This window comes from Scardinius erythrophthalmus, assembly GCF_964197995.2.
Source record: "Scardinius erythrophthalmus genome assembly, chromosome: 1".
Classification (NCBI taxonomy): Eukaryota; Metazoa; Chordata; class Actinopteri; order Cypriniformes; family Leuciscidae; genus Scardinius; species Scardinius erythrophthalmus.
The window spans coordinates 5,637,709-5,661,984 of NC_138221.1; the positions used below are offsets into that span (position 1 = coordinate 5,637,709).

At 44.8% G+C, this 24,276-nt stretch overlaps 1 protein-coding gene across 2 annotated transcripts in view; it reads left to right on the forward strand.

Moving 5' to 3' along the window:
* Nucleotides 1–19,712, forward strand: part of LOC308693333 (uncharacterized protein) — a 37,062-nt gene extending 17,350 nt beyond the window's left edge. Inside the window, exons 2-3 of one of the 2 annotated variants that reach the window (XR_014030435.1) lie at nt 16,157–18,632; nt 18,700–19,706. Coding sequence is in view for 1 of the 2 variants with exons in the window: in XM_081370171.1 (XP_081226297.1) it covers nt 16,157–17,976 (1,820 nt within the window). In the remaining variant the exon portion in view is untranslated. Of the gene's footprint in view, nt 1–16,156 lie in introns of both variants that reach the window. The other variant, XM_081370171.1, reaches the window with a different exon arrangement.
* Nucleotides 19,713–24,276: the final 4,564 nt, after the last annotated feature.

Genomic DNA, 24,276 nt, shown 5'->3' on the forward strand with positions numbered 1-24,276 from the left:
GCTAATGACTGTAAATTGGAAAGTTGTCCGGCTCGATGAGAACAATATATGTACCAAGTTCTGAGACTCTATGTAAAACTAAGCCCCCATTTTTGACTAAAGGTGGCACTACTGAGCCCCTCCACCACGCCCGTTTCTGAAACTTTGTGTCTGTCGAGTTTCATCCAATTTCAAGTGTCTCAAAAGTATAGAAAAAGAATATTCAAGTTTGATGCGTTGCCACGGCAACAGTATCTAAGATATCAATAATCCTTTCACAGGTCTACATCTGACGTGTTTACATTTTACACAAAGTTTGAAGCAAATCGGGTAAAAATAAGAGGGTGATTTCAAAACATTTTGAAAGTGACACACTTCCTGCTGCCAGTTGGTGGCACTATAACTTTGACTCACAATAGTCACATCCATGTGATCGGCCTCTTACCACGAACACACTGCTGAAGTTTCATCAAGATCAGTTAATGTATGCAGAAGTTATAACACATTTCTTGTGTCCGTTATTCACCCTAAAATTTATTTCCTCGCCACGGCCAAACCGTTCGAGATATCAAAAATCCGTCCGCAATTTATCATCCTCAATGTCTTGACTTCATGCTGACAACGTTTGGTTGCAATTGGGCGAATTTTCTAGGAGTATTTCAAATTCCACAGCATGGAATTTGAAACAATAGGGCCTTCGCCCTTTCAGGGCTTGGGCCCTAATAAAAGAAACAAACAAGTTCATGGCGAATGAAGTGGTAATGAATAGGGGTGTGACGAGACGCTTACTCCACGAGACGAGACACGAGATTGGGTTCACGAGAACGAGACAAGACGAGATTTTTAAACAATTTAAGAAATCCTCAATGATGAAATATATGAATGGAAAATAGTCTTTTATTCAACTGAAAATCACAAAATGCAAAACAATTTAGGTGCATTTTGAAATCAACTTGTAATGAATGTTATTTTTCTTCTATTTGAAAGAATTCTATGCAGTAAAGGACATGCAAACACTGCTAAATGTTTTGCTATAAACTCTACCGTCTGGCTTCTCCCCTGTACGATTTCATATGAGAAATCTAACTCCTTTCCACAAATCGAACATAAAAAAAAAAGTATAAATAAAATAAATATTAATAACTGAAATAACACTTTAAATGCAAACAGTAAGTCCATCCATCCATCCATCTTCTACCGCTTATCCGGGGCCGGGTCGCGGGGGCAGCAGTCTAAGCAGGGATGCCCAGACTTCCCTCTCCCTAGACACTTCCTCCAGCTCTTCCGGGGGGACACCGAGGCGTTCCCAGGCCAGCCGGGAGACATAGTCTCTCCAGCGTGTCCTAGGTCTTCCCCGGGGTCTCCTCCCGGTGGGACATGCCCGGAACACCTTCCCGGGAAGGCGTCCAGGAGGCATCCGGAAAAGATGCCCGAGCCACCTCAACTGACCCCTCTCGATGTGGAGGAGCAGCGGCTCTACTCTGAGCTCCTCCCGAGTGACCGAGCTTCTCACCCTATCTCTAAGGGATCGCCCAGCCACCCTGCGGAGAAAGCTCATTTCGGCCGCTTGTATCCGGGATCTTGTCCTTTCGGTCATGACCCACAGCTCATGACCATAGGTGAGAGTAGGAACGTAGATTGACTGGTAAATCGAGAGCTTCGCCTTGCGGCTCAGCTCCTTCTTCACCACGACAGACCGGTACAGGGACCGCATTACTGCAGAAGCTGCACCGATCCGCCTGTCAATCTCCCGTTCCATCCTTCCCTCACTCGTGAACAAGACCCCAAGATACTTAAACTCCTCCACTTGAGGCAGGAGCTCTCCACCAACCTGAAGCGGGCAAACCACCCTTTTCCGACTGAGAACCATGGCCTCGGATTTGGAGGTGCTGATTCTCATCCCAGCCGCTTCACACTCGGCTGCAAACCGTCCCAGTGCATGCTGGAGGTCCTGGCTTGATGAGGCCAACACGACAACATCATCCGCAAAGAGCAGAGATGAAATCGTGTGGTCCCCAAACCTGACCCCCTCCGGCCCCTGGCTGCGCCTAGAAATTCTGTCCATAAAAATTATGAACAGAACCGGCGACAAAGGGCAGCCCTGCCGGAGTCCAACACGCACCGGGAACAAGTCTGACTTACTGCTGGCAATACGAACCAAGCTCCTGCTCCGGTCGTACAGGGACCGGATAGCCCTTAGCAAAGGGCCCCGGACCCCATACTCCCGGAGCACCCTCCACAGGCCGCCGCGAGGGACACAGTCGAATGCCTTCTCCAAATCCACAAAGCACATGTGGATTGGTTGGGCAAACTCCCATGAGCCCTCCAGCACCCTGTAGAGGGTATAGAGCTGGTCCAGTGTTCCACGACCGGGACGAAAACCACACTGTTCCTCCTGAATCCGAGGTTCTACCATCGGCCGGATTCTCCTCTCCAGTACCCTGGCATAGACTTTCCCAGGGAGGCTGAGAAGTGTGATCCCCCTATAGTTGGAGCACACCCTCCGGTCCCCCTTCTTGAAAAGAGGGACCACCACCCCGGTCTGCCAGTCCAAAGGTACTGTCCCCGACCGCCACGCGATGCTGCAGAGGCGTGTCAGCCAAGACAGCCCCACAACATCCAGAGACTTGAGGTACTCAGGGCGGATCTCATCCACCCCCGGTGCCTTGTCACCGAGGAGTTTCTTGACTACCTCGGTGACTTCAGCTTGGGTGATGGATGAGTCCGCCTCCGAGCCCTCAGCCTCTGCTTCCTCAATGGAAGACGTGACGGCGGGATTGAGGAGATCCTCGAAGTATTCCTTCCACCGTCCGGTGATATCCCCAGTCGAGGTCAACAGCTGCCCACCTCCACTGTAAACAGCGTTGGTAGGGCACTGCTTCCCCCTCCTGAGGCGCCGGACGGTTTGCCAGAATCTCTTCGAGGCCGACCGATAGTCCTTCTCCATGGCCTCACCGAACTCCTCCCAGGCCCGAGTTTTTGCCTCCACAACCACCCGGGCTGCAGTCCGCTTGGCCCGTCGGTACCCATCAGCTGCCTCAGGAGTCCCACAAGCCAACCAGGCCCGATAGGACTCCTTCTTCAGCTTGACGGCATCCCTTACTTCCGGTGTCCACCACCGGGTTCGGGGATTGCCGCCTCGACAGGCACCGGAGACCTTACGGCCACAGCTCCGAGTGGCCGCGTTGACAATGGAGGTGGAGAACATGGTCCACTCGGACTCAATATCTCCAGACTCCCTCGGGATCTGGTCGAAGCTCTGCCGGAGGTGGGAGTTGAAGATCTCTCTGACAGGAGATTCGGCCAAACGTTCCCAACAGACCCTCACAGTACGTTTGGGTCTGCCGAGTCTGTCCAGCTTCCTCCCCCGCCATCGGATCCAACTCACCACCAGGTGGTGATCAGTTGACAGCTCCGCCCCTCTCTTCACCCGAGTGTCCAAGACATACGGCCGGAGGTCAGATGAAACGACCACAAAGTCGATCATCGACCTCCGGCCTAGGGTGTCCTGGTGCCATGTGCACTGATGGACACCCTTATGCTTGAACATGGTGTTCGTTATGGACAAGCTGTAACTAGCACAGAAGTCCAATAACAGAACACCACTCGGGTTCAGATCAGGGGGGCCGTTCCTCCCAATCACGCCCCTCCAGGTGTCACTGTCGCTGCCCACGTGGGCGTTGAAGTCCCCCAGTAGAACGACGGAGTCCCCAGTCGGAGCACTTTCCAGCACCCTTCCCAGAGACTCCAAGAAGGCCGGGTACTCTGCACTGCCGTTCGGCCCGTAAGCACAAACGACAGTGAGAGACCTATCCCCGACCCGAAGGCGTAGGGAAGCGACCCTCTCGTTCACCGGGGTGAACTCCAACACATGGCGGCTGAGCTGGGGGGCTATAAGCAAACCCACACCAGCCCGCCGCCTCTCACCATGGGCAACTCCAGAGTGGTGAAGAGTCCATCCTCTCTCGAGGAGTGTGGTTCCAGAGCCCAAGCCGTGCGTAGAGGTGATCCCAACTATCTCTAGTCGGAATCTCTGAACCTCACGCACAACCTCAGGCTCCTTCCTCGCCAGAGAGGTGACATTCCATGTCCCTAGAGCTAGATTCCACATCCAGGGATCGGGTTGTCTAGGCCCCCGCCTTCGACTGCCACCCGATCCACTTTGCACCGGCCCCTTACGGTCCCTCCTGTAGGTGGTGGGTCCACGGGAGGGTGGCCCCACGTCGCTCCTTCGGGCTGAGCCCGGCCGGACCCCATGGGGGGAGGCCCGACCACCAGGCGCTCGCATACGAGCCCCAACCCTGGGCCTGGCTCCAGGGTGGGGCCCCGGCTGCGCCATACCGGGCGACGTCACGGTCCTCATTTTTTTTGTCATCATAAGGGTTGTTGAACCGCTCTTAGTCTGACCCGTCGCCTAGGACCTGTTTGCCTTGGGAGACCCTACCAGGGGCATATAGCCCCAGACAACATAGCTCCTAGGTTCATTCGGGTACTCAAACCCCTCCACCACGGTAAGGTGGCAGTTCAAGGAGGGGTAAAAACAGTAAGTGTGTATCCATAATCAAAGTATAGCCTACTGCTCTCTCAAAACTACAAGTTCAAACAGAAACAATTTTTTTCTTCAGGCCTTGAAAAAGAGATACACAGAACAGCCTAAGATTATGGTCATGTTCTTTTTCAAGAATATAAGCATGTCGACGATTTCTGGCAGCAGTTGAGACCTTTGGGCAGTAACTGGGCTGCACGATATGAGGAAAAGCTGCGATGTGCGATCATTGATATTGCACGATGTCGATATGACTTGTGATATGTGAATGTTAACTATACTGTTCCCATGTCTTAGTGCTTTAATAGGTTCTTTGCGTGATAGATAGGTCAAATGTTTATTACCATGCCTGGTTCAGATTACACTATTTTAGCGCGATTTTGGCACGATCCGTTTCGTGGAGATTCGTGAAGGACAACGGGCGTCGGGACGCAAGATTCGATCGTTTCATTTCGTGTGTCATAGCCTACTGGGCGACAACCTACGCGTCTGCGATGCTTCAGGACATCACGACAGAAAAACTAGCATGTTTAATTTTAACGGTCCTCCACGACGGGTTGAGTGTGAGCGAGAGGGAGTGTGCGCGAGGAGTGAGTGAGAGTGCGAGCAACAGTGAATGTGCGTGTGTTTGCGCGCGTGAGTGAGTGAGTGAGCGAGGGACAGTGAGTGTGTGTGTGTGTGTGTGTGAGTGATTGGCCCGGCACACAAATGATTTAAAAGTGGCAGGGGCATCTTCAATACTAATTTCACCCTCATGCTCCATAACGCTGACATCACAACTCACGAGGCAAAGTTTCACCTCGACGAGAAATCTCGTCGCGTTTTAATCTCGCGAGATCTCGTCACACCCCTAGTAATGAATGAAATGAAATTTAATATTTTTTTCTTTCATGTCAGACCCGATGGAAGAGAGCGAGGAGAGTGAAGAACTGAGTGAAGTGAAGGAGGAGAGTGAAGAACTGAGTGAAGTGAAGGAGGAGAGTGAAGAACTGAGTGAAGTGAAGGAGGAGAGTGAAGAACTGAGTGAAGTGGAGGAGGAAAGTGAAGAACTGAGTGAAGTGGAGGAGGAACATCATGTCCAACTTGGAGGAAAATCTTTGAGTGGCTCAAAGACTAAAAAGACATTTTTAAAGAAAAGAAGAACCAAGAAATCTTTCACCTGCACTCAGTGTGGAAACAGTTTCACAAGTAAATGTAGTCTTGAGCGTCACATGAGGATCCACACTGGAGAGAAGCCGTTCACATGCGATCAGTGTGGAAAGAGATTCTTATGCAAAAGTAATCTTAAGAGTCACATGAGGATCCACACCGGCGAGAAGCCGTTCTCATGTCATCAATGCAGCAAAACATTTCTTGGGTCATCAGACCTGAAGAGACACCTGACAGTTCATATGAAGGAGAAGCCACATTCATGTTCTGTGTGTGGAAAGAGTTTTTCACTGCTGCCTAATTTACGTACACATCAGAAAATACACACTGGTGTGAGAGAGTACATGTGCTTTGAGTGTGAGAAGACTTTTACTACAGCGAACTGTTTAAAACTGCACCAGAGAATTCACACTGGAGAAAAACCTTACAAGTGTTCACACTGTGACAAGAGATTCAATCAGTCAGCAAATCTAAGATCACATGAAATGATCCACACTGAAGAGAAGTCACATGTATGCCATCAATGTGGAAACAATTTCACATTCAAACATACTCTTGATGTTCACATGACAGTTCACATCGGAGAAAAGCCATTTAAGTGTGATCAATGTGGCAAAACATTTCTCAGGTCATCAGACCTGAAGAGACACCTGAGAGTTCACACTGGAGAGAAGCCACATTCGTGTTCTGTGTGTGGAAAGAGTTTTTCACTGTTGCAATATGTACATAGACATGAGAAAATTCACACTGGTGTGAGAGAGTACATGTGCTTTGAGTGTGAGAAGACTTTTACTACAGCGGACGGTTTAAAACTGCACCAGAGGATTCACACTGGAGAAAAACCTTACAAGTGTTCACACTGTGACAAGAGATTCAGTCAGTCATCAAATTTGAGATCACATGAGTGGATCCACACTGGAGAGAAGCCGCACACGTGTGATCAGTGCGGAAAGAGTTTCTCTTTTAAAAGTGACATGAAGCTACACCTGAAGATCCATACAGTGGAGAAACCACATCACCCTAGTCTGAGATCTTTTTCTAAGTTAGTTTCCCAACAGCCACGATGAGCGACAGGACATTTTCACATTAACACGAATGTTCGGCACCAAATTCACATGAGATTTGTCTGTTCAGACCAATGCATAAAAAGTCAGTAAATGCTGTGTCAATCTCTGACAGTAGGTGGCGCTCATGGGAAAACGGAAAAACAACAGCGCTGCGCAACTTTCTGGCCATTTCTCAATATGCTTTCTTGTCTGTACTTGTGTTCTTGTGGACTTGTGAAACGTCATCAGTCGCTGCCCAAGTACTGTCCCAATACACAAGTTTGCATTTTGGCAAGAACTGTTAAACCCGGAAGTGTTCTTGACGCGCCCATTTTACCGAGGATGCATCGGTTGGTAATTTGTGTGAACTTGATGGCAGGAATATCCCAGCATTAATTTCGGAATTCGAGGAAAGAGAGGCAGGCGTTTTTCTACAATTTTGTATGCTATTTCATCACTAAATTTACTTCTGAGAACATTTGATGCGAGAAATTAACTGTGAATTTCAAATATTGACATTTTCACGAAAATTTATGGCGAATCGAAAATGTGCTCAAACGTTTTTGAAAGTGAGAATCTCCATAAGCGTTGCTTTATTGTTATGAATTAGGGCTTGCATAGACTAGTCGAGTAGTCGATAGATCGACTACTTCAACCACTAGTCGACGCTGTCGGAAACAATCGACTACTCGAGCGTCCATTAAACAAATGAATTAAAAATGGCTAACGTCACCAACAGACACCACGCGTCAGATGTGTGGAAGTATTTCATCAAGGATGACAAAAATATTGTAATTTGGCCAACTCTGCAAGAGGCTGTTCACATATTGCTTCTAAAAACGTGTGGAAAGCGCGCGCGGCCGTGCTGCTGTCTCCTACAAGCGCTTGTGCTCCCGTGGCGTCTGTCGTTGCTATGCAACCAAACTGCGCTCTACATGATGACGACGAAGAAGTATCATTCAGCAAAGGATTCATTTATTTCTAGACCTTACATTAGCTTTACTACTAGATATATTTGTGGAGATGAAAAGGAAAAACCCGCCTGGAAAAACTAGCGCACCACGTCCGTTGCTTTCATTATGAGCGCGCTTGCCGCGCGCCTACATTTGAAATAACGACCTTGAGCGCGAAAAAGACGCGATATGTGAACAGACGTCTAGAAATGAAAGGCTATTTATTTGGCTTTAGACTGTTACATGAAAATTTAAAAATGAAATGTCATAAGTATAATGTTTTGAGAGTTTACTTATGTAATTGTTGCATTAGGCTATGAATTAATAAATGTTTATTGATAAGATCTAGCTATTTCATTTCATTTCATTTCTTTTAATTTACAGTAGCATAAACGATGAGTAGTCGAGTAACTCGAGTATTGTTTTGATAAGAAATCGACTAGCAGAAATCAGTAGTCGTGCAACCCCTATTATGAATATACATTACATTGTAGTGTACAGTTGTAGAGTAATCCCTTGAGCTGAGGGTAGGCTTGGGTGATAAAGCCTGGCTGTTAGAGTCAATAATTCTCGTTATGTTTGGGTACTGCATCCCGGACAATGGTAGGAAGACTGTTCAAAAATTTTTATGCTAAATAGGAAAAGGATTTACCACCAGCAGTCGATTTTGATATTCTAGGTATTATCAGCTGGCCGGAATTTTGAGATCGCAATAGACGTGAAGGACTATAATGCGTTAAGAGCTTGCTCAAGTACTGCAGAGCTAAACCATTTAGTGCTTTTCAAGTAATCAGCAATATGTTAATATTTATACAATGTTTAATAGGGAGCCAATGCAGTGTTGACAGAACAGGGCTAATATGGTCATACTTCCTGGTTCTGGTAAGAACTCGAGCTGCTGCGTTTTGGACCAGATGTAGTTTGTTTATTAAGCGTGCAGGGCAACCACCCAGTAGAGCATTACAATAATCTAGCCTTGAGGTCATGAACGCATTAATTAATTGTTCTGCATTTGTCAATGAGAGCATATGGCGTAATTTAAATATATTTTTAAGATGGAAAAATGTGGTTTTACAGATACTAGACTTCCTGTGCTGAAAGCCCTCTCAGAAGGGCTGCTTGAGGCAGGGATGCATAGGTACTTTTTTCCTCGTTTCCTAAGTCTTGGAAAATTTATTTCTTGTGTTTACATCACTGTTCACCTCTGGTATCATTAACCCCCTGGGGTTGGCGGTATCGCCGGCGATACCAGCTCGCTTTTTTTCTTATCAGTGTAAAAGAGACTCAAAATACTCTGTTGACTTTGATCTTCCATACAAGTTTCATACATCAATCGATCCTGTTAAGTGTGTATTTTTTTGTGTATACTCACAATAAAAACAAAGTGTTGTGCTTTTTGCCAAATAAAGAAAAATAAACATGATGCGAGTTCTGCTTTCTCTCTGTCAGTGAATTCCATTCTGAAACGCTTCCGAAAATGAACCATAACTCAGCGAATACTCCGTCAAACAGGCATACAGACATACAGGCATGAAGCTTGAATTCTCTTTTAAATTAAGTAATTTATATAAAAAAATATATTCTCAGTTTATGTAATATGTATGAAGAGAGAGAGATGTCAGTCGTTCTCATCTCATTAAGTTTTAATGTGACCCCGCCCATGGAGAGCGTGCGCTATTCAAACACAAATGATCTGAGGCAAACCTGTGAAACGCCCACATCAGCTGGATAACACACACTGCAAGTTCACTTTCAGACTCATGTACTTTACGACGCTGTGAGGAATAATAATATCTTAATAATAATCCTGGAAAATCTACCTCAGAAGTGCTGGAAGTTTCATTTCGAGGAGCAACGTATCCAGCTGAGGAATAGGTCAGTTCTATGTATGTGTACACGCAAAAAGACTGTTTAAATATGAATCACGTTTCTGTGTGTGAATGAATGAATGCACAGATGCACGCTGTTGTGGAGCTACTACAGCTGGCACAAATACTGTTTAAAAATTAATCTAGTTTTTGTGTGCGAATAAATGAACAGCTTTTACCAAACTCTATTGCTATACTGAGATGAGTAAAAATCAACTACAAAAATCGGATAAATTATAAAGTTTTTACTGTAAAATACTGCCACATCAAATAAGCTTATAATGTTGCTAATTTCTGCTCATATGTTTGTTTTTTTATATATATATTATGTTTTGTCAGAAATAACGTAAAGTAATCAACTAAGATGTTGTTATAGTGTTTGTTCCAATGTAGGCTATATTCAAACTAATGAATCCTAACTTTGAAATACGTATGATAAAATGTATAATTTAGTTTTTACAAAGAAAGATTACACTGGAAATATTGTTACATTTTTAATTGTTGTTGTAATTGAATAACCTTTTTAATAAAATAGGAAAAAAAAAAAAATATATATATATACACTTTCTGAAAATACAGTATGAGAACAATTACCTGCACAATTACTAGAAATGTTTACCTTGGTTATTATACAATTTGCAAGCATACTTTGTGAAAAAAAACAACAACTGTGTTTCCAACTGTGAACCAATGTTATATATACACACACACACACACACACACACATATATATATATATATATATATATATATATATATATATATATATATATATATATATATTGCTCTTGCATTCCTTCTTGTGGCTCAGTGACTCACATGAATGAATGGCTCATTATGTATACATTGTCTCCTCAGGTGTGAACCACTCAATATTCATGATGGTGTTGGATCGTTGACGCATATTGCCTTTCCAAATAAAAAGTGTCTTACAAAATTTAAATCAATGTATTGTTTAATGTGAATGATTAGGCAGGATGATTTTCACATCATTTTGAAGAAAAAAACTCTTGGCGACAAAATGCATTATTCAGAAGTCCTGTTGACACATATTTAGTATGTGTGTTTGTAGCCTTATTTCAGAAACTTTAGTTTTTAGTTTTTTGCATACCATGCATAAACATTATTCTCTCAAAAATACAAACATGTACATGCATGTTTCTCACATATTATGGTAGCCCTGTTTGTGCTAAATAGTGTAATTACACCTTTGCCATTAATATGTTTATAAGCAACTGAAAAAAACAACAAATGTCAGGGAATGTTAGAACATCTCAAGGACCCCAAAAACACCTCAGACCCCAGAGGGTTAAGTAGCTCTGGATCACCTTTTCTATAGCATTGTGCAGAGACTCGCCTCTGAGTCCTCTTTTGAGCCAAAATCCTGTTTTGTCTTGTTTGCTGGCTCAGTGGCGTCTACTAATGAATCCTAACTTTGAAATACGTATGATAAAATGTATAATTTAGTTTTAATAATTTTTTTAATAATTTAATAGTTTTAATAATTTAGGCGTCACCTGCTTCAGGTCCCGCTGTTGTAGCCTGAGCAGAAGCTGTTGATGGGCCCGGCTTTCTCTGTCACCTTAGCTGTGAGTTCTGCAGTCACTGCTGTCCCAGTGCTTTTGATCCTGTCATCGTTGTTATAGCGGTTTTTGAACCGTGGGTCAAGTGTGGATGGAAAACTCACCAACTCTTGGTGTTCAGGTACTCCAAAATGGTTTGTTTGATTTTTTTATTTTATTTTTTGGTTAGCTCTGTGTCATCAGACTTCACCGTCTGAACTTCAGTGTTGAACAAGGCCAAGACAGGTTTTAAGTAAGAAACTGTTACAAGTTGCTTACCGCCTACAGCACCTCAACATCTCGCCATGTTGGCACAAGGTGCCTGTGCTTTTTGTCTGCAGTTAAAACATGACAAATGGTATTTTCTTGCTCAAGAAACCTCTCAATCATGCACTGTCTTGAGTGAGCCCCATCTCGTTGGTGACTCTGTGATCAGTTTGTGTTGAGGAAGCTTCAGCTGCTCTTGTGCATCAGCAAGAGCTTTTTTCTTTTTTCCAGCTGCTGGAAATTTTCTTGCAAACTCCAGTGGCTCTGTCTATTCTAGGGTCCCGCATGCTCCTCTCTGGAAAACATTTAAAATAAAACACAAGATAGACTTAAAACATTTTGAGTCCATTGAACATTCAAATTGTGAAGGTATGAATGACTTCTGTTTTACGTAAATTTAATTTCACAGAAGCACCAAAATTGCTTACCAATGGCAATATGAAGCCTGTGGCCAAAACAAGGAAGCCGCTGCCAGTTGTTAATCTGTAGTGCACTGACAACGTTAGCCCCGCTGTCTGTTGTCATGCAATCTTCGGGCAAAAACCATGATGATGCCAGCGCATATTTTAGACCTTGAGCAATTATGTCGCCTGTGTGGTCATCTGGAAAGTAAGATGTCTGCAGACAGTAACTTTGGAGTTGTCAAGTTTCATTAATGAAATGTGCCGTCAGGGAGAGGTATGGCTCTGACGTTCTGCTTGTCCACAAATCAGTGGTTGTGGCAAAATGTCAAACCTTCTGCACTTCATGCACAAGAGTCTGGCGACATGATTCATACAATTTAGGCGGCGCTGTTTCACTGAAGTATTTTCGTCCAGGCAGTTATTTTAAACTTTTAAGCTTTTAAACAGCTTTTAAAGACGTTAGACCCAAGATACACACTGTGTATCTTCGTTATATTGTTATATTGTTATATAAATTGTTATATCTATCGAAAGAGACCCGTAATGTGCTACAACGAACTGACCCGGACCCGTCTATTATTTCAAAAGCTGGACCCGGACCCGTGCAGATCCGAGAAATGCCTAACCGGAGCCGACCCGGACCTGTCTATTATTTCAAAGCTGGACCCGAAACTGCTGGGAAGACACAGACCCGACTGGACCCGATGGTCACATATTCCACCTTAAACTGCTATTACAAGTCAATAAACCTGTTGCGAAAAATACAACTTTTTGTCTTAATTTAAGGAGCCGAACATTACCTGACTGAACATTACCTAACTGGCTGTGATCATACATTACAATCCTCCGACAAGAAAGTTATCCATGTTATTCCTCTTGTTATTCCAAGTCCAAGCTTAATCCACTCATTATTTCAGCTTCAAAAGTCCACTTGATGTCATGGTGACGGATGACAAATGCAACTTTGCACATGTAACTTACATTCTGACTCGAGTTAACACGCATAATAACTTTGACTGTTTGCCCTTTTGAACTATAATAACGATTGCTCGTTCAGTGCCATGGCCGCTGACGTTATTTATTTGCTATCATCTCTGTGATCTCTGCTCTGCATCGAGTCTGAATCTGACCACTAAAACTTTAAGATTAAACAAGACTGTTGTTAATTTATATTGTAAAATCTAAAGCGCGGTTTGGCGGTCCCTCACTGAAGCTTTGGTAACTGGGTTTTCTCCGAGTCTGATCTGATGACTCTGATCGCACGGGTATTACATACAATGTTAAACAGACCCAGAACCCAAAGTAATAGATTCGGACCCGACCCGGACCTGGCTGATCATTTAAAATATAGACCCGAACCCGTACGGGTCCTGGGTCGGGTCCCGGGTCAACGGGTCTCGGGTTCACTGTGAAGACCTCTACCTGGAATAACATTCCTGTCCCAAAATTTTGTCCTTACCCTATCCCTACCCCTAAACCTAACCCTACCCATAACTTTTCCCTAAAATCAGAGGGAAATGATAGGTGAATGACACTGATGTTGAAGCACCTCACCCTGGGTCTAAGCCTAAACTTGTCATAAAAAGTAAACTTGTTCCTCAAATCTGATTGGTTGATTGGAAAGTTGTTCCTGGATCAACATGTGGTACTTGGTAAAATCACGTTCACCATCTTGGCATCTGTCGCTTTTTCTGTCGTAAGGAACTTTCTTGGTAAATGAATCGGCCAAAGTTTGTTGCGTGTGTGTTTTATTTTATTTTACCCTGTCAGCTGCAGGCGCGTCGTGTTCGGCTGACTCGCGAAGCTTTTCATAATCCTCATATTCAGTGCGATGGGTAGTTGGAAGATGGTGAAAGAGATTGGTCGTCGAGCTGCTTTTGACTGTAACCAACTTTCTGCACATTTTGCAGATCGGCGTCTTTTGACTAACATCTGACCTTTCAAAACCAAACCACCTCCATGCAAGTGATGACGACCCACGTCTAGGAATTAAATCTAGCGCGGACTGTGAGTTTGCTGGTGTTTAAATATCTTCTCTCACAGTTTCTTTGCTCATTTTAACTTCTGTCAAGCACCACACGCTCTGAATGCACGTGTCACGTGTGCAGCCTTGCGCGCCGTCAATAGGCTTTATGCCCAGCTCCACCACTTCCTGAACTTCAGCCAGCTCCTTTGTTTCCTGTCTGCCATTATTGGACAAACTGATTAATCCACGTGTGCCTGACCTCAGTAACAATAATCAGACACACCTGGATGAATCAGTTTGTCCAATAATGGCAGACAGGAAACAAAGGAGCTGGCTGAAGTTCAGGAAGTAGTGGAGTTGGGCATAAAGCCTATTCCTGAACAATTGATCCAGCGTTTTGATTGGTTACTCGATAATAAGATTTTGCATATCGTTTAAACAACAATTATGATATTATCACAAATGATGTATATCGCACACCCCTAGATCAACGCGGTACAGTTTGTGTAAAAACTGAGACTGTAGGCTTGTTTGAGATGTGCAAAATCTGAGCAGAACCAATCACCGGTGATCAGCGCGAGATGCATGCTGGTTAGAAATGTCTAATTTAAATTAAATCCAGTTTATTAGCAACACTATGAACGAGCGTCAATCCCTCGATATCCGCCTGATCTCACAGGTGTCAAATCCACTACTAGAAGAGAAGAGAGATCTCTCCGTCTCGCCTGAACTTTCTTCACTCCTCATCTCACTCCAGCACCTAGTCTCGCACAATTCAGGCAAGCATCTCAAACAAACCTATTGGATTGAGATTATTTTCTTGTCTTCCTATCATGCAGTAGAAAGAGCCCAGATGATGTCACTTCCTGAGTGTCACAATTTTTAAGAATTGTCAATTTTTATTTTCTGTTTGTGAAAGGAGGAAATCATGTCAGGAGTAACAGTGTTGAGTGAAACGTACAGTAGGACACAGATAATGCTAATGAAAATAGTTAATTTAAATCTAGTTAAAGCTGCGGCCAATTTACACTGAGCTTTTGAAGTTTCTACAGACACTGCAACGGTTGTGAAATGACGTCACATATTACAAATAATAATAACTAAACAATTAAAAATAATCCACTCCACTTGAATGCTGAACGCTTGTGTTATTTCTCACAGAGTTTGTGTTTCTGAATAAGTAATATGCAATTTTCTACCCTGGTTTTGAGCCTGGCTCCTGAAACGCTCAGTTTTTATGGGTGTGCCGCATTGAAGACTTGGAAGTAAATGCCCACTGCTATAATTGGGTTACAGTTTTCCATATGAGTTTCAACTGACACCCGTCAGTACATGTGAGGGGACATGTAAGTCGGTGGGCGGGGCTAAACCGGCAGTGTTGAAGCAGGCGTTGATCATCTTCTGTGGAGGTGGGGTTTGATACCCTTTGATGTCATAGATCCCTACTTTGAAAAACCTGTCATTCGCTGTGCCTGGTGTAAATAAAAGCATTTATTGAACTAACAAGGAAGTTTTCAGCTCTGAAACTTACAGGATATTCTTATAATATGAGGACCTCTTATATGTCAAAAGCTCAAGGGACATTTGATTTCTCAGTTCATCAACCCACCCAGCTATTTTTCACCCAAAAATAATAATTGGAAGATAAATTTACCTCATTCATGGATGAATAAAGACATATAATCAATGTATAAAAAAGCATCAAATCATCATAAAATTTTATAGCAGTTATCTACTTTCTACTATTACATCAGGGCTCACTTTCATGTCTTTTCACTTTATATTTCTCTCTTTTAACCCTTTTAATCCGGCTGTGTCGTCACAGACACAAACCAGCAAGCTGTATTTATTTTACCATAACTCTTCAACTGTTTACACTATCAAAACCATTCAAATTACTCCTAAAAAAGACAACATGCGCTTTTCGGCAATATACGGCTTTATTGCGGTTATTGTAGGGATGGGCAATATATCGCATGACACTGTTAGGCGCATCTCATTAGTAAAGCCGGTTCCTTGATTAGTAGTAAATCGCCATCACCTGCTTTCAGATGGAGCGGCATTTACTGCACAGAGCCGCATTAATTATCACGGACGTATCGCCTGCGATAATTAATGCAATATGGCTCAGCTTGTCAGTTAACTATGGCTCTGTGTAGTAAATGCCACTCCATCTGAAAGCAGGTGATGGGGATTTACTACTAATCAAGGAACCGGTTTTACTGACGAGATGCGCCTAACAATGTCATGCGATATATCGCCCAGAGCGGGAAGGAAGGATTTTCACAGAGAGATACAAAGCGCAGCCAGTTAGAGTGTTTCTGATTGCATAAAATAATAAAAGAAACGAACAAGTTCATGGCGAATGAAGTGGTAATGAATGAAATTAAATTTAATATTTTCTTTTTCCTCTCAGACCAGATGGAAGAGAGCAAGGAGAGTGAAGAACTGAGTGAAGTGAAGGAGGAGAGTGAAGTGAAGGAGGAGAGAGAAGAACTGAGTGAAGTGACGGAGGAGAGTGAAGAACTGATGGAAGTGAAGGAGGAGAGTGAAGAACTGAGTGAAGTGAAGGAGGAGAGTGAAGAACTGAGTGAAGTGAAGGAGAGAGAAGAACTGAGTGAAGTGACGGAGGAGAGTGAAGAACTGAGTGAAGTGACGGAGGAGAGTGAAGAACTGAGTGAAGTGAAGGAGGAGAATGATGAACTGAGTGAAGTGAAGGAGGAGAGAGAAGAACTGATAGAAGTGAAGGAGGAGAGTGAAGAACTGAGTGAAGTGACGGAGGAGCGTGAAGAACTGAGTGAACAGGAGGAGGAACCTGGAGAAAAACCCTTGAGTCGCTCAAAGAAAAGAAGAGCCAAGAAATCTTTCACCTGCACTCAGTGTGGAAAGAGCTTCACAACCAAACAAAATCTTGAGATTCACATGAGGATCCACACTGGAGAGAAGCCGTTCATGTGTGATCAGTGTGGAAAAACATTTCTTAGGTTATCAGACCTGAAGTCACACCTGACAGTTCATATGAAGGAGAGGCCGCATTCATGTTCTGTGTGTGAAAAGAGTTTTTCATGGCTGCAATATTTACATAGACATGAGAAAATACACACTGGTGTGAGAGAGTACATGTGCTTTGAGTGTGAGAAGACTTTTACTACAGCAAGCAGTTTAAAACGGCACCAGAGAATTCACACTGGAGAAAAACCTTACAAGTGTTTACATTGTGACAAGAGATTCAGTCTGTCAGCATCTCTGAAAACACATGAGAGGATCCACACTGGAGAAAAACCTTACAAGTGTTCACACTGTGACAAGAGATTCAGTCTGTCAGCATCTCTGAAAACACATGAGAGGATCCACACTGGAGAAAAACCTTACAAGTGTTCACACTGTGACAAGAGATTCAGTCTGTCAGCAGATCTGAAAGCACATGAGATGATCCACACTGGAGAAAAACCTTACAAGTGTTCACACTGTGACAAGAGATTCAGTCTGTCAGCATCTATGAAAACACATGAGAGGATCCACACTGGAGAGAAACCTTACAAGTGTTCACACTGTGACAAGAGATTCAGTCAGTCAGCAGATCTGAAAACACATGAGATGTTCCACACTGGAGGAAAACCTTACAAGTGTTCACACTGTGACAAGAGATTCAGTGACTCATCATATCTGAAAACACATGAGAGGATCCACACTGGAGAAAAACCTTACAAGTGTCCACACTGTGACAAGAGATTCAGTCAGTCATCATCTATGAAAACACATGAGAGGATCCACACTGGAGAGAAACCTTACAAGTGTTCACACTGTGACAAGAGATTCAGTCGATCAGAACATCTGAAAACACATGAGAGGATCCACACTGGAGGAAAACCTTACAAGTGTTCACACTGTGACAAGAGATTCAGTGACTCATCATATCTGAAAACACATGAGAGGATCCACACTGGAGAAAAACCTTACAAGTGTTCACACTGTGACAAGAGATTCAGTCTGTCAAAAGATCTGAAAAGACATGAGGTGATCCACACTGGAGAGAAACCTTACAAGTGTTCACACTGTGACAAGACATTCAGTCACTCATCATATCTGAAAAAACATGAGAGGATCCACAGCAGAGAGAAGCCGCACACGTGTGATCAGTGTGGGAAGAGTTTCTCTTTTAAAAGTGACCTGAAGCTACACATGAAGATCCATTCAGTGGATAAACCACATCACCACAGTCTGAGATCACTGTAGCTCATCTTTATGTGCTGAGAAATATGTTTTTTCTAAGTTAGTTTCCCAACAGCCACGATGAGCGACAGGACATTTTCACATTAACACAAATGTTCGGCACAAAATTCACATGAGATTTGTCTGTTCAGACCAATGCAAAAAAATGTCAGTAAATGCAGTGTAAATTTCTGACAGTAGGTGGCGCTCATGGAAAAGTGTAAAAACAACAACGCTGAGCAACTTTCTGTTTCTGACACCTGCTTGTCATGCTTGCTACAGACTGCAATTTTTGCCATTTCTATAAGATTATAAATCGCACTGTACGATATGTATCTAACAAACTTGGTATGACATTTTGGATGTAATGTAATATGGACATGGACGTAATGACATAATGGTGATTACTGTACTGTCCAAAATCTTACAATGTGCACCGGGCAAGAAAGAACATCAAACAGTATTTTCATGTCTTAAAACAGCCATTTCTATTGTTGTATTTGTCACTCATGCGCGTTGAATTTGTTTTGCTGTACCAGCGACATTAGCGTTGCAAGCGCCAACACACACTGTTTGAGCTACAGGAGAAGATAACTGACTAGAAGATAACAAGCCACCAAAATTCATCAACTAACCATTTAGAAATGTCCTGTTGCATTCTACATGTGGTCACTTCTTGAGTCTATCCATCATTCTCTGTCTCTGGTTTGCAAAGGCAAATTTTTTTTTGAAATGTGTTTGTGTGAGGTAATGAAGAAAGCTGCGCCCCCTGTGCCTGAGTAGGACTGTCGCGATAACCGCAATATTGCAGTACCGCGCTACTGACAAGCCATCCGCAGAGGAATGCAAGTAACCGCAGCAACCGCGATATTTGCATGTTTTCTTTTTTTATAAGGCAATATCCTTCTTGTTTTGAACTTTGTGCATGTGTATTGAATGTTAAATAAGTTGATAAGGATAACAAGACTGTTTTTATCATGGGTATTTGTACAGAGGCTTTGTGGATTTGCACTTAAGCCTAAACAGACAGTGAATGAGAGTGATCGACTTAGCGCGGGCGATTACCTGTGTCTGTCTTTGAGGTCAAGTCATATAAATTTCTGAAAAGGTTGCTGTGCCCAAGGAAAGCAAAATATGTTGGGTCATCCTTTTAACGTTTAAAGGGATACTCCACTTTTTTTGGGAAATAGGCTCAGTTTACTACTCCCCCAGAGTTAAACAGTTGAGTTTTACCATTTTCGATTCCATTCAGCCGATCTCCGGGTCTGGCGGTACCACTTTTAGCATAGCTTAGCATAGGTCATTGAATCGGACAAGACCATTAGCATCTCTCAAAAAAATGACCAAAGAGTTTAGATAATTTTCCTATTTAAAACTTGACTCTTCTGTAGTTACATTGTGTACTAAGACCGACGGAAAATGAAAAGGTTTGATTTTCTAGGTGGATATGGCTAGGAACTATACTCTCATTCCTGCTTAATAATCAAGAAACTTTGCTGCCATACTATGAGTGCAGCAGGCATAATGATGACGCTGTGCTCTTTTAGAAATTTTCAGCTGTTTCATACGATTCAGCAAAAGTGGATAGTCAGGTCCCAAAATAGATAAATAGCCCTGGATAAGATGCAGTAGGCATTTTTGAGGAAAAGTACTTCAAGTGTTGTTTCTATATGATTTTTAGGTGCTGAATCCATTTCTGCCGTATAACAAGTTGTAAACATCACTGTTTTGGCATAAACAATAAAAACAAAATGGCTGCCAAAAAAAAAAAAGTTGAATGCATTTATTGCAGTTTAAACATTAGAACTAAAACGATGCATTCTCAGAATATTTAAACATGTAAACAATGAAAAAACAACATTAACATGAAAGGGATAGTTTTTAATGGCTGCTGGAATTATGCCAAGGTACACTGGGAAGCATATATCAATGGAAATATGCAATTATGCCCAGCCCGAAGGGGGGGACTTGGAATACACATGACCCCAGGGGGCTGCATATTGAGAATCACTGGGGTGTCCAGCTGCAGGGGGAATATTTCAAACCCAGGGGTGGCAAGGTAGCTTGCCGAGGGAAAGACACATGCTCAGAGAGGCTTACAGTGGACTACACACGTGGGGGTCACCCAGAGGCCGTGTTAGGTGTCGCCCAGCCTGCAGATCTACATATGTCTGTTAGCGAGGCGCCATGCGCTAGAGCCCAAGAGGATGCCACACTCCGGGTGGAGCAGGCCGTCACATCAAGGGGGCATGGTCGACCTTGCTGCTGGTAAGCCAAAGCAATGGCATCCACTATCCAGTGAGACAACCTTTGCTTGGAGAGAGCCTTTCCCTTCAGCTTCCCACCATGACAGACAAAGAGCTGGTCTGAAGTCCTGAAACAATGCATCCTGTCTACGTAAGTATGGAGGGTGCGTACTGGACAGAGCAGTGCCAAGGCTGGGTCTGCCTCCTCCAAGGGCAGCGCTTGCAGGTTCACCACCTGGTCTCGAAAGGGTGTGGTGGGAACCTTGGGCACATATCCAGGCCGGGGTCTCAGGATCACGTAAGAGTTAGCTGGTCCAAATTCCAGGCACGCTTCGTCACCCGAAAATGCCTGCAGGTCCCCTACCCTCTTGATGGAGGCCAATGTAACCAGGAGCACTGTCTTCATTGACAGGAACTTAAGCTCCACTGATTGCAGAGGCTCAAACGGAGCACTCTGCAGAGCAGTTAAAACCACAGAGAGGTCCCAAGAGGGAACGAGAGGTGGCGAGGAGGATTCAGTCTCCTCGCTCCTCTCAGGAACCTGATGATCAGGTCGTGCTTTCCAATGGACTTACCATCAACTGCATCATGATGTGTGGCAATGGCGGCACCATACACTTTCAGGGTGGAGGGAGACAACCTTCGCTCCAACCCTTCTTGCAAGAAGGAAAGCACGACACTGATCGGGCCTTTCGTGGGTTCTTTAAGTTTAGAAGAACACCAGTTGACAAAGAGGTTCCACTTCAACGCATAGGCATGTCTCGTGGACGATGCTCTAGTCTAGCGGAAGTGATGGTAGCCACCACCGCTGGTGGTAGGGTACTCAAACCTGCCTCGTCCCGTCCAGGAACCACACATGGAGGTTTCAAAGATCGGGACGAGGGTGCCATAGGGTGCCCCGTCCCTGAGAAAGCAGGTTCTTTCTCAGAGGAATTGGCCAGGGAGGTGCTGTCGCGAAGAGTACTAGTTCTTGGAACCAGGTGCGGTTGAGCCAATACGGGGCAACCAAAATTACCTGCTCCTTGTCCTCCCTGATCTTGCGCAAAGTCTACGTAAGAAGGCTCACTGGAGGAAAACGCATACTTGCAGAGGCCCCGCGGCCAGCTGTGCGCCAGTGCATCCGTGCCGAGCGTGCCCTCGGTCAGAGAATAAAACAGGTCGCAGTGGCAAGAGTCGTGGGAGGCAAACAGATCTACCTGTGCGTCCCCGAACTGATCCCAAATCAGATGAACCGACTGGGGATGGAGTCCCCATTCTCCAGCGAGAGGCCGAAACCGAGACATATCAGCTGCACGGTTCAGGTCTCCCGGGATATAAATGGCTCGAAGCGACCTCGGATGCTTCTGACTCCATATGAGGAGGTGACGGGCGAGTTGCGACATACGACGGGAGCGCAGACCACCTTGTCGGTTGATGTACGCTACTGTGGCGGTATTGTCTGATCGGACTAATACGTGCTGACCCCTGAGCAACGCACAGAAGCGGTGCAGGGTGAGACGTACAGCCAGCAACTCGAGGCAATTGACATGCCAAAGGCGCTGGGGTCTTGTCCAGGAGCCTGCGGCAGCATGTCCATTGCACATGGCGCCCTAGCCCATTATGGAGGCATCTGTTGATACAACAACATGCCAGGAAACTCGTTCTATGGGCACTCCAGCCCATAGAAAACTGAGGTTCGTCCACGGGGTGAAGGTCTGACGGCAGTCACTGGGACTCGGAGCGTGCCGTGTTGCCATGCCCACCTCGGGACTTGATCGCGAAGCCAAAGCTGAAGCGGTCTCATATGAAGCAAGCCGAGCGACGTTACTGCGGCTGCGGATGCCATATGCCCCAGGAGCCTCTGAAATAGTTTCAGTGGAACCGCACTCTTGCCCTCGAACTGACGAAGGCAAATTAGCAGTAACTGCGCGCGCACGCTCATAAGCTGCACGCACATGGCGACCGAGTCGATCTCCATACCGAGAAAAGAGATCCTCTGCACGGAGCAGAGTTTGCTCTTCTCCCAGTTGACCCAAAGGCCCAGACAAGCTAGGTGCCGCAGCACTAGGTCCCTCTGTTCGCAAACCTTGTCTCGAGAGTGAGCTAGGATCAGCCAGTCGTCGAGAGGAACAAGGGCTACCTCGACAACCTTTGTGAAGACGCGAAGAGACAGGGCTAGCCCGAAAGGGAGAACCGCGCACTGGTATGCCTGCCCCTCGAATTATATATATATATATATATATATATATATATATATATATATATATATATATATATATATATATATATATATATATATATACTGGTATGCCTCATTTGCATATGTAAACATGACATTTCAGAAAACTTGTAATACAAAAAATGTCTGTCTCTATGTAAGTGAAAAACTGGAAAGGTTTTATGGTGATATCTATAACTTAAATTTTTTACCCTATCCACCTGTAGTGTTTTGGCTGTGAATAATGCACCTATTGTTTCAATGACAATTACAAGAAAATGGGACCCTTATTTCAATGTTATACGGTGGATCCTTATTCAGGAGACATTGAACTTTCTAAAAATGTGGTATAACAACTTTTCCTCAAAAATGCCTACAGGGTTACACAATCTTGAAGATTCGGACCTGACTAGGACCTATGAAACTCAAGATATTGGGGGGCTTAACTCAGGGGGGCCACTCACCCATATCTTTCCAAAAACTCACCCATCCATATCTCGACGCCTCGTAATGCTAGATACACGGGACCAAGTCCAATAGACCAGTTGTGGCCCAATTGCTATGCCCACAATACTTGAGCTCAATAGGGGCAGAAATAAGGGTGGTGCACTACCATTTCTCGGCACCTGGTGGCGCTAGAGAGATGAGACTGAGCCCATTCCACTGCGCATGGACCAGTTAGTACACTTACCGAGTTTCAACTCCCTAACTTAAGATATTGGGGGCACTCACCCATATCTTTCTGAAAACTCACCCGTATCTTTCCAACAACTTACCCGGCAATATCTCAGCGCCTGGTGGCTATGATTTAAGCAATAAAACGTTTAGGGTTATGAAATATGACCAATAATGCACTGACCACGGACAGCCTAAAAAGGTCACATCAAATAAGTTACAGGTGGGCCCTTCCTGTGCCCACGTGGATGATTAGGCTGTTTGTGGTCAGTGTGCAGGGCCACGGGCTGTCACTTAGATTGGCCATGGACGAACAGGTCATTTGTGTTCACATAGGTGGCCAGAGGGACGAATAGGCTGTTCGTGGTCAGTGGGCAGGGCCACGGGCTGTCACTTAGATTGGCCATGGACGAACAGGCCATTCGTGGTCACTTAGGCGGTCAGGGGGACAAATAGGCTGTTCGTGGTCAGTGGGCAGGGCCACGGCCACGGGCTGTCACTTAGATTGGCCGTGGACGAACAGGTCGTTCGTGGTCATATAGGCAGTCAGGGGGACAAATAGGCTGTCAGCGGGCAGGGCCACAGGCTGTCACTAAGATTGGCCGTGGACGAATAGGCCGTTCATGGTCACCTAGGCGGTCAGTGGGACGAATAGGCTGTTCATCGTTAGTGGGCGGGGCCACGGGCTGTCACTAAAAGACGGTCGGGGAGGCTCGTGTGCTCCGTGGTTGCTGGCCTGAAACCTGTTCGACGCGTGTCGAAACGATTGCAGGTGGTCGGGGGTCGCCCTCCTGTGGCCGCTGCCCAGATTACGAGCGAGGGGCCGAAATTCGTTGGACTCCCTAGGCCCCTAGGCCCGGTGCGCAGCGGTCCACTAACCTCCTACCACCAAGTGCTTACCAGGCTCTTCGTGGACCCTGGCCTTAGGCGGCGGCCTAAAGAGCGCTACGGATGGCTGTCAGGACCTCCCGTAAGTTCGAGACAGCCTGGTTAAAGTCTCTGGCATTGACCAACAGATCGTCCAAGTAAACCACACAGCAGGTGCGGGGAATGTATTTAAGGACCCGCTCCATCAGCCTTTCAAATGTGACTGGGGCATTATACAGTCCAAAGGGCATTACTTTAAACTGACACAGTCCTTGCCCAAAGAGCTGAACCAGCAAGAGCCTCCTACATAATTCAAAGCATCGCCAATACGCGGCAGTG